An 11,781-nucleotide genomic window follows, 5' to 3' on the forward strand; every position below is an offset into this window, starting at 1 on the left:
ATTGAACAAAAATAACTGAACTTGTGTATAGGTCATGGGCACACTTAAGTGATAAAATCTTTGTTTATGCCAAAACTAGCAGTCAGTTATTGGTTTCAAAGTCTATCCGTGCACTAAATGGCTTCTGTAATAGAGATTAGCTTTGTTTGGGGACTACATGGTGAATGACATCCTCAATCTGTGGATTAAAAAGTAGCTAAGTCACTTTTTCCAGAAGCCAGATAGGGATGATCACCCTGAGAACCTGACTATATGAGAGAGGAATGAATAGTATGCACTTGTGTGGCGATGAATGCAAACTTTCTTGTTTTTTGGATCCTTCACATCTACACCAGGAGGTACTTACCATTAGAGAGTAGCTTAGAATTAACCCTGGGTTCCTGGGAAAAATGGATCACATTTTGCACATTTGTCTATTGTTTGGCTAAATTTTCATGAAATGGATTAACAGCTGACAGCAACATTATTCACTCTCCTGGGACCAGGCTTTGTGTGAGCTATTCAATGAAGCCACGCCCTAACAACCTCTACTTTATTCTGGATCGGATGGTCATTCCTCTCAGCTCTCACCTGGATATGTTCCTGTGGCTATATTCCAGCTGAATATATAGAGAGCAACCAACAAATAGCACGGTGAGAACAGACTTTTCTCTTGTGAAGCTTCATTTTTAAAAATGCAGTCCGTGGAATTTATCTAAATTTTTAAAAGTTTACGAGCCCCTGGGTTATAATATTACATGTGCACAATTAAGTTTAAAAATACTTTGCATTTACCTAGAGTTCATGGTCTACAAACACTTTTTTATACTCATTGTTTCATCTAATCCAAGCCTTCCCTGCTAACCAAAGAGCTGCTTTACGTCATTGACCATGGAATTTTGCAAATGACATTTACTAGTGACATTATTATTAGATTAAAAGGCCCATGAAACTATGAGGCTGAAACATGTGAAACTGAAGACACTGGACTATATTTGCCTACAAAATGTGATTTCATGAGGTTCAACTCAACCCGATTGCATTCATTCTCATGGCTCTTTATGTGTTACTGCAGAACAGAACTGATCATGGCTTTCCCAGTTACAGGATAATCTGTCATCCCCAAAGCAAATCTGTTTAACTTGGCACAAAGGAATGATCAGAGTCATTGTTGGTTGCCCTAGGAGAGGCACATTAGTGGGAAGAGCATTCTGCATCACAATGAAGTGGAAGGCTAAGATAAGGCAGGCAGGAACCTGGGGAGCAAAAACACAAGCTACAAAACGGGTCGCATTTGTCTGAAACCTCAATGGAGTTTTTTGGCTCTAGAAGTCCTAGAAAAAAGGGGCTCCACTTCATCAAGCACTAGTAACATGCCAAGCACAGTGTGCACCCAGCTATTTATCCTCATGAGTACCTTAAAGAGTGTGCAGATGATGAAGCTGAGGCTCAGGGAGGTTACTTCCTGATCCCAACGTCACATGGCACAGTTGCACGGCAGAGCATTACTGTGGACCTGGATCTCTCTTAAATCCATTCTGCTACTCAGCATTGCTTCCCAAAATTAGGCCATGTGAGAAATTACATTCACAATACCTAACAGTCCTGTTCCCTGCTCTAGACTTTGTCCTAAGGTCTGAACTAGTGATAAAGTCAAAGAATATACACAAAGGGCATCAAAGATGTTTCTAAGCACCAAAGTCAAGGACTCACTGCAGGCAGAGACTGAAATGAGGCACAAATAGGTGGGAAAGGAAATCCCTTGGCTCCAGAAATACAATTCAATTGCAAATGGCAGCTCTGGGATGAATTCCACGCTGCTGGTTGTGACTAATCGAAGGTGAAAAAACACCTTGTGCCGAGAGAGGGCCCAAGTGAGAACAGTCAATCCATAAACCCTTCTTCGAATGAGGATTAGTTGGAGAAAAGGGTTCAGGAAGAAATGCAAACACCCACTCCCCTTCTTCCCCTCACAAAGAGTAACATATGACAATGGATGATTTCCCAGAGCCTGGAGACCCAGGCTACTGAAAAGCCTCTAACAGATCATCTCTCCTGGGCTAGGGGATCACCAAGTCCAGAGCTCAGGTTGGAGTGCCTAGCCCAAAGTGCCCTATCGCAGACTCAGACACCACCACTCTCTACCCTCTCTATGCTCACATTCTAGAAGATTATTTTCCTTGTTTTCCCCACTTAAAGTTTATTCCCAGAGCCATATAATGACATGGAAGGACTCACATAATTTTATGGTCTTTTTAAAGGGTCATTTAAATAGACAGTAAAACTTCACACATTCAACACCTCATTAATTCCCAGACAAGCCTGAAAATTTTGGTATAACTAAAAATTTCAGTGTTCAAGGTATATTATATAATTTGGGCCTGTTGCGAATCCAAATGTTTTCATTACTTTGCTTCAGTTTTAGCTATTGCTATTGATACATCCATATTGATCATGTACAACATTAAGAAAGTAAAGCTGTTTTTCTTTAAAAAAATTATTTTAAAAAGTTTTTTTTCCCCTGGAACCTAGATAAACTGATTCAAACATGGCCATTCTTGCATCCAAGCAGCAGGGGTGTGGGTAATAGAATTTGTTGAAATGATCAATTCATTGAGTTGTAAAAATAGATGGCACAGACTTGATTAATGGTATGTTCTGTTTTGTTTTAAATATTAGACCCATATTTTGTAAGTTATCATTGTACTTGTTACTGTTAACTGTAAATATTTATTGTATTAAAAATGTGCTCTGTGTTAAATAACTCAGAACAAGTTCCAGGTGTGGTACTTAGTATAAATAATGTCATAGTCTGGCTTTGTCTAGACTCCTTAACTAGTGAATAATCTATAAGAAATTCACAATATTAATATGAATGATTCAGGTCCTTTCAAAAGTGCAAACTTAACTGTGTGATCATCTAAAATTCTGTCTATGAAGTGTGCTCCTTTATTGTATTCTTATTTTTCAAGAAATGTTTCCAAAGCTTCTATCATATTGTACATGGTTTGTATGACATTAAGTCAAATCCAGTGTAGTAAGCTGAATATTCAAGTCATAGAAGATAAGAAATATGTTTTATTTCTTAATGTACTAAAGCATTATCTATTACATGGACAAATGCCTGTATTCAGTGTTCAATAAAGATATATCTGTTGCATGAATGTAGTCTGTGGTCATATGCACTACAGTTCCTTGGTTCTGGAACCATCTACATCAGAATCACCCAGAATGCTTATTGCAAAATGCAGATTTCCCCATTCTTTATTGCCTTAGAATACCTGGGAGTGTGGCCTGAAAAATCTGCATTTTAAGCCTTGACCTGTGTGGGTGTGGTTTAGTTGGTAGGAGCATTGTCCCATAAACTGAAAGGCCATGGGTTAGTTTCCAGTCAGGGCACATTCCTAGGTTGTGGGTTTGGTCCTAGGTTGGGGCGCATAAGACAGACAACGGATGAATGTTTCTCTCTCACATCGGTGTTCCTCTCTCTTTCTTTCCCTCCTTTCCCCTCTAAGCATGTCCTCAGGTAAGGACTTTTTAAATATCTGCATTTTAAAACAAGCACCCCAGGTGATTCCTCAGAACACTAGAGTTTTTTTTCATCAAACTTTTAAAATACGTATTTATATGAAGGACAATGGTGTAGGGATTGACTATGGAACCGCGGGGAAGACTGGATATAAGAGAGCAAAGAGGGAAAAATTGGGACAACTGTAGCAGCATAAACAATAAACTATTTAAAAAATAAAATATGTATATAACTTTTGAATAAGTAAGATATTTCCCTGACTCAGAATTGAAAGCATAGTAACGTATTCAGTGACAATTTATCAATTCTGCCTTTTAGGCATATATTAATATTTACCGTAGTTATCATTCCAAATAAAACTGTCAAACAATTTCCATTTGCAGTACACAAAGTCACTCATCAACAGTGAAAATGCATTCTTATGCCAGCACTAATTTTTCAACTGGACATGGATTCCCTTCTACCATGCTATGGGCTGGTGAGCATCTTGAGAAGGTTAATAAGGTGCCGGTGTCTGAACAGAGGTCAGTGACTGTAAGAGGCAGCTTTCCAATTTGTAAACCCAAACCGTAGGAGAGCACCCTAACTAGCAGCACCAGCTAATGTTGACAATTCACCGTTATTGAAATATTATGCCTCCTCCAGACATGAGAGAAAGTAACCATGGCTCCCTGACCTATAACCGCATACAGGTGAGCCTTCTGAGAGCTCCTTAATGCACATCAATCACTCTAGGTGGTCAAACTTCTTCTAAGGTGTCTCAGTCTATTCAGGCTATGATAACAAAAATACCATTGACTGGGTAGCCTATAAACTAAAATATTTATTTCTCACAGTTCTGGATGTTGGGAAGTCTGAGATCAAGGGACAGGCAGGTTCAGTGTCTGGCAAGAGCCCATTTCTCGATTCAGAGAGGGCATCTTCTCACTGTGTATCACACAGTGGAACCACAAGAGAAATTCCTGGAGCTGCATTTATAAGGGCAATATCCTCATTCATAAGGACCCCACTCTCAAGATCTCATCACTTCTCAAAAGCCCTGCATCCTCATACCATAACCTGGGGGGCTAGGATTTCAACATATGAATGGTGGAGGGGAGGGAGGACAATCACCGATAGCCCACAGCGGGAGAGTTCATTTTAATTAGGTAATATGCTGGTAAAAGACATGCAAAGAGAAAAGTAAGCTTTGTTATGCACAGCCCCCAAAATGCCTTATTTATAACAAAACTCTTCCTACATTATCCCACTAAGCCCAGCCTTATATCTCTTAATTCATTTTTCTTCTCCTTTTCTAAAATGTATCTCAGGAAGTAAGAAGAAAGACTGGGTACTAAGTACTGGATTGGCATATACAGCCAGAGTAATAACAATATCAATATAAAAAGGAAAAAAGATAGTATTTGGTGACCACACGATCATCTATAAATGAAATGTCAGATCACCTGAACAGACAGGGACTCACAAAATCATGGGTCTCCACCCCTGCTTTGTTGAAAGTCACTCTATTAGAACTGAAGTTACATAAGAGGTTAAATTTGCTTGGCGAAGAGAAGAGGTCAGTTAATTTTTTCTCTGGCAGACCACCACCCATCCTGGGCTTCTTGCCCTTAAGTACTGCTTCCTCAGGTCTCATAACACCGGGACAAGGAAGCATTGTCTTCTCAACAGTTTGAAGTGACATGGCATTTCTCAGGAAGCTTTTAATAAAGGAGACATGAGCCACAAGAGGACCCCAAAGTAGCAAGACTGAGAAGACCAACACTCCAGAATGTAGACAACCTTCAGAGGCCAGCTTATGGCTTTCCAAGGCCTATTGAGTACCTAGGAGACCTGAAAAATGGGATCCTTTAGCTGCCCCAGCTCTCCACCAGTGGAGGTCTGGAACAATTATGGCTGGATCCAGCTCACACTGACTTTTCATTCTATATTCCCAGAGGGTAAGGGCTTCAGGTCCTCCAAGAGTGGAGTCCCAATAGTAGTCAGGTGTCAAGGTGGATGAATTTTTAGGGAGGAATGAGGGAACTACCCACACTCAAACAGAGAAGACACCACAAAGTTCTGTCCCCTCCCCACAACCTGAGAGGTCCAAGCAGAATCGTCAGGTTGAGGAGCCTCCTCATTGCCACTTGCAGGATCTCACAGAGAAGAAAGCATTGGGATTTGGGAGTGGGCTCCAGTTCATCAGTACGAGGACAACCAGAGGTAACAGAAGTCAAGGTGAGGAGCTAGTGATATTAAGGAACCCCATCAGGACAGAGGGTCACACATTCCCTGTGTTCTGTGTGTAGTCTAAGCCAAGCATAGCGCTCAGCTTGGGGGCTCCTCATTTTTGCCTGGAAGATCTTAGTAGAGGAGCGCCTCAGTAGGAAGAGATCAAGCCAGGTTGTATAGAGCTAGGAGATTAGGTCTTAACTGCAGTTTAGTTGAGGGCCCTTAATACTAAAGAGAAGATCTCTTTGCAAAAGACAAGATCTCTTAGAACCCCGCCCCTGCCAACAAGCATGAGAGGCCAACGCAGGGCTAGTCAGATGTCAATAGCCCTCACTTTCCCTTCTAGGGACTCAAAGACGATGAAAAATTGGCAGACTCAAATCAGTGGAAGGACGACTGCAGGTTCAGACTGTTATCTGAAGAGTCCGAAGAACTGTCTTTACTGACAGCCCTTTGAGACCCCTAGCAGCATTGGCCAGAAGTGGCTCACTGACTTCCGCCTTGGAACTATCAGTAACGTGAAAAACTTTGACTGAGACATATTACCTCCAGTCAGTGGAGAGCTGACTTCGAAAACTGGTCAGGTATGAAGATAATGACCCTAATTGTGAACTGAAGCGACTATCCTGCCCATAACCAAGGGAAGCCCCAGGAAGTTCTGCTTTACCATTAGCTGTGGGAGGCCCCAGTATGATGATTGGGCTTCTGTGTGGATGGCACCATGGAGAGGAGGGCCTTGGTCTTACTAGTTCAGCCACAGTTCTGTTGAAAGAGAAAGCATGGTCTCATCTCTAACTGGAGTTCTGGAGACACCCTGAGTGCTAAGAAGGGGACCTCTCCTCAAAAAGAAGGGGGACCAGGACTGGGAACACCAGGCAGTGTTCCTATACTTCCTTTCTCGAATCTAAGGCAACCGAGTTCAGGTTTGAGGCTGCCAGATCCAAAACAATGGAGAGGAGTCCCAGGCTTTGACACACATCGGTGGGGTCCCAAACAGTCCTGCCCCTGATGCTAGCCCTTGCAAACCCCATACAATCTTATCTGTCAGTCCTTGGAGGTCCCTTACAGTCTTGGTTGATGTGGCTCACTCTCACTTGCTCACCTGAAAGGTGAGGATCTTGGTCCAAGGGGCACAAACTCCAGCCAGAGGGTGCGGGACTTCTAGGACTAGTTAGGTATTAAGGTGGAGATTCCGAATATGGTCAGCATAATCACCCAGTGCCCCACTCTTGCCAGCTCTCAGAAGTTTCCAGGTTGAGGTGCACCCTAATGCCTCCACAGGGTCCTCAGGGGACACGCTGGTCAGAACAGGAATCCTGTGGGGTCATGCTATGGTACCCTACAGGACACCTACAGTGGACCATTTTTTTTGTTTGTTTGTTTTTAACTGGTCTTTTGCTGTTTTCATATTTAATTTTATGTAAATGATACACAACAGCTAGGGCATTCTCTGTTGCTCTTTTCTATTCTTACAGACTCAATCATTTGCCCAGTTTTCTCAAATATCATCTTGGATTCCCCCTCCCCTAATGATATCCCCTATTTCTCCTGCCACCTAAGAGAAATACCACTTCCACTCATCTTTGCTGGTCAACAGTTGTCCATTGCAAAGATTACAATGATAGTCACCTGATTCATTTCCCTAATTATCCAATCTATATATTTTTAAATATTTTATTTATTCATTTTTACAGACAGGTGCAGTGAAGGAGAAAAAGAGGGAGAGAAACAGTGATGGGCAAGAGACCTGGCCCACAACTCAGGAGTGTGCCTTGACCGGGATTTGAACCGGTGACCTTCTGGTTCGCAGGCCAGCACTCAGTCCACTGAGCCACACCAGCCAGGGCTCCCTAATTCTCCAAATCTTTAGAAAAATGTTTATAAAACCTCTGCTCTATACTTTCTTCTGGCTCCCAAGTTTCCTTAGAATAAAATCAAAATTCCTTAATATAATTTACAAAAAACCCTTGTGGTTTGGCCCCCACTGACCTCTCCAGCCTCATGTCTCTTGCTGCCATTCCTGCCTCATTCACTATGTTCCACCTCTGGAGAGCTTGCATTTTTTTCCTTAATGGACCTTTCCACAGACTCTTACAGAGGGCCATTCTTAAAGCCACAATGCCATCTCCCTATGGAAGGTATTTGTACCCTCTTATCCTCCTCCAGGTGTTTGTGTCACCTGCTTTCCCATCACACTCCTGCCTGCTGTTCTTAACCACAGTCATGTCTCATGGTAAGAAGAGTAAGCTACATGCCTGGGAGAAACGACACCAGACCTGAGGTGAAGACCATGGTCTTGGGGGTTCTCGAGCCTCTGCAGCAGGGGCAGAAGAGGTTCCCTTGTCCCCCTCACTTGTGTCTGGGGCTACGCCACCCAGCCCACCTGCTGCAGGAGCTCCAGAGAAATCTCAGGGAGCCCGGGCCTCTAGTTCTCCTGATGCAACCATTTCCTGTGTAAGTTCTGGTGAATGTGCCAAGAGCCAAAGAGAGGAAAATCCAAGTTCCTGCTGGGCCTTGCCCTCCTTAGCAAGCTCTAGAGAAGATCTTCTAACCAGGAAAATGGGCCTGTTAGTGCAGGTTTTCATGCACAAGTATAAAATGAAAGAGCCCATTACAAAGAAATGCTGAAGATTATCGACAAGAAGTACAGAGCACTATTTCCTGAATTCTTCAAGAGAACTGCTTAGCACATGGAGCTGGCCTTTGGCCTTGACCTAAAGGAAATTGACCCTACACGTCACTCTTATATCCTTGTCAGCAAACTGGATCTTACCAATGAATGGAGTCTCTGCGATGGCGGCATGGACTTTCCCAAGAATGGAATCCTGATGCCTCTCCCAGGCATAATCTTCTTCAATGGCAACCGTGTCCCTGAGGAAGAGATGTGGAAATTCTTGGATAGGAAGGGGCTCTATCCTGGGAGGAGGCACCTCATCTTTGGGGAGCCCAGGAAGCTCATCACTACAGATTTGGTGCAGCAAAAATTGCTCAAGTACCAGCAGGTGCCCAACAGTGATCCTCCACGCTACGAATTCCTATGGGACCCAAGAGCCCATGATGAAATAAGATGAAAGTCCTGGAACATTGGGCCGAAGTCAATAATACAGATCCCACTGCCTTCCAGAGCTGGTATGAGGAGGCGTTGAGAGATGAGGAAGAGCGAGCCAGAACCAAAGCTGCAGCGAGGCCCCGCTCCAGGAACGAGACCAGCAGTTCCTCCCAGCGCTAGTTAAGCCTGAGGCAGAGTACTTGCCTAGAAGTTGAAAATGGCTGTCAACCTTCTGAGTGGTGGGGGGGCGGGGGGCACACGTCCGCAAGGTGAGGCTGGAGAGAGCACAATATATCTCTTCACTGTGTTTTTGGTTTCATTAGTAATTAAAAAATTTACCTTTCCCCCTCATTTTTCTGATGTGTTCCTTTTAAAATGGCTTCTTTAGATTCAGAATCTAACTTTATGAATAACACAACTCACACATCAAGTTTGAGAGTTTTGTATTTTGTAAAAACAAGTTGATAGTCCTTGCATGTTTTATTGTGGTCCAGTACCAAAACAAAGAGCATTGGAGAGGAATTTTCTTTAAAATATAGAAGAATCCAACAGTGAAATAGTTGGGATAATGAAACAGTGAAAAATAAAAGTAAAAGGTGGTTAATTCTTCATTTTCCTCATTCCTCTTACTCTTTCTTTTTGTAAAATTAAAAGACATACACCTGTATTTGCTTAATTTATTCAAGAATGTGGGAGAAATTAAATTGTCACAAATTAGAACTCCTGTGCACTTTCTCTTTTGTTCCTCAAACAACATGTTAATTAATTCTGTGGAGGTGTAGAAAAAGAATATTCAGCCCCTGCCAATAACATTTGAGAGCCCAGGGGAAGCTCTCACATAAGGAGCATGGCGAGAGCCACACTCAGCCTTAAAGGAAAATACACAGACAAAATAAGGAGGGAGGAGGTTCCAGACCAGAGCAGCCCAGCGCCAACACCCCAATACAAGGGGCTGGCCCAATTTGTCCTTGCTTGGGAGGTCCAGGTACCTAGTCCGCTCCATGAAAAGGGAACCCAAGTATGGCATTCTTCTATGTGATGTGGCAAACTCTAAGTGAGGGCTACATCTTTGGAGGAGTTGGAGCGAATGAAAATGGGGATGGGTTAAATGCATGTGGAGCTGTGGGAAACGAAGGTTGTTGGTGCTTTGCATACCTTTAGAAGCTTCACACTGCATCTGAGAAAATCTACTGAATGCTCACATCAAATGAAGGATCACTAATGCAGAAATATGACTTAGTTTTATTTACTAACAACAACTTCGGCTGATTTGGGTTTTATGGTTTTTGTTTTTCCAAGAATGATGCTTATTCTTTGACCACTCCTTGATTAGGAAAAAAAATAAATCTCACTGTGGTACACGGTATTGGATGAGGTCAAAATAATCATGGTAGGAACTGCCATTTAAAAATCTCAACATGGTGCTCGTTTCAGCAGCACATATACTAAAATTGGAACAATACAGAGAAGATTAGCATGGCCCCTGCGCAAGGATGACACATAAATTCGTGAAGCGTTCCATATTTTTTTGTGTCAGTATGAATGGACCCGGAGAACATTACGCTAAGTGAAATAAGTCAGTCAGAGAAAGACAAATACCATATGATTTCACTCATATGTGGAATCTAATGAAGAAACTGAACTAACAGGGAAAATGGGGACGGACTCATAGAAGGAGAGTACGATGACAGCTAGTATGGATGGAGGTGAGGGAGTAGAGGGATTGAGCAAAAAGTAAAGAGGACTCATGGACATGGACAACAGTGTGGAGATTGTTGGGGGGAGGGGTGTATCAGGGAGATAAATGGTAGTGGGGAAAAAACTACAATAAAAATTAAATTTTTTAAATAGGCCAAGATATATACTAGGAGCTTTGAGCATAACCTAACATTCAGAGAGTTGATGAGGAAAAAACACTTCATTATTTTTATTATTTACATTGAAATTTATTTTGTTTTTTTTAAAAGAGTTATCTTTGTTGGTTAAAATTGTTCCACAAACTTGCAATTTTAATAAGGTTGAGGAAAATGATAATATCTGCTCTCAGTTACCCTGATATTTATTCACCCCTTTGGTGAGGTGATAGCATGCTATTTCCAACTGACATCAGCAACTCTAAATGCAAAGTCATGTCATTAAAAAGAGTGTATTTTAAGATAAAACTTGGTAAATAAATAACAAATGTACAGAGGGCATTCTGATTATGACTTTGGTCAAGTGGTCACTAATATATATATTAGTACACATAAGTTTCCCTAATAACTGATGTCATTCTCATAATTCCAGGAAACTTAGTATGGGATTAGTAGGGACAACAGTTGATTTTCCTGCCATTTGAGCCAAGATATTCTTCTCTGATTACATAAAATTATATATAATGTGGATAGAAATTGATTATTCTGCCATTCTAAAAAAATAAAATAAAATAAAATAAAATAAAAATCTCAATATGTGCCAGGCACTGTGCTGGGTTCACAGCACGCATTCCAGACGGCATGGCCTGACATACATGCTTCATACCTGCCTAACCAGAGGCTCCCAGACTCTGCTAATGAGCCTCAGTTCACATAGCTGGGAAGTAGCAGAGCCAGTACTAAACCCGTGGTCTGTATTCCTTCAGACCCACACTCTCCCAGCCTGACACACATACTGTATGTCATAATATACATGTCCTTTCACTACTTGGGATGTTTCTCAGGCAATAAAAAGGTGGCTCAGTGTATTAACTACTTGTTTGGAATACACAGAGCAATAAAAACATCCAAAAAATGGGTGGTATACAGAAAGAAGGAGAAAAATATTCAGTGACAATACGATCACCTACTTATATAATGTCAGACCAACTGAAAAAACAGGGGCTCACAAAATGATGGCTGTCCACCCCTGCCTTGTAGAAAGTCAATTTATTAGAACCAAAGTGACATCAGAGGCTAAGTCTGCTTGGAGAAAGGAAGGAAGAGATCAGCCGGCTTTTCCCCTGACAGGCCACCCTCTGTCCTGGGCGTCTTGC

The 11,781-nt window shown here is 42.0% G+C and overlaps 1 protein-coding gene and 1 non-coding gene across 2 annotated transcripts; both read left to right on the forward strand.

Moving 5' to 3' along the window:
• The first annotated feature begins 4,155 nt into the window (after positions 1 to 4,155).
• On the forward strand, positions 4,156 to 8,951 carry MAGEB17 (MAGE family member B17). The gene is given in 5 exon segments (XM_054580999.1): positions 4,156 to 4,200; positions 7,889 to 7,955; positions 8,043 to 8,339; positions 8,342 to 8,782; positions 8,785 to 8,951. Coding segments are annotated over 5 exon segments (1,017 nt in total).
• A 1,241-nt stretch (positions 8,952 to 10,192) lies between these two features.
• Positions 10,193 to 10,299, forward strand: LOC129076999 (U6 spliceosomal RNA). Its single transcript, XR_008529765.1, has one exon. It is a non-coding gene; the product is annotated as a U6 spliceosomal RNA (small nuclear RNA).
• The last annotated feature ends 1,482 nt before the right edge of the window (positions 10,300 to 11,781 follow it).

The sequence above is a fragment of the Pteronotus mesoamericanus genome, unplaced genomic scaffold (genome assembly GCF_021234165.1).
Source record: "Pteronotus mesoamericanus isolate MK-2021 breed Mesoamerican mustached bat unplaced genomic scaffold, CSHL_Meso_final contig_65, whole genome shotgun sequence".
Lineage (NCBI taxonomy): Eukaryota > Metazoa > Chordata > Mammalia > Chiroptera > Mormoopidae > Pteronotus > Pteronotus mesoamericanus.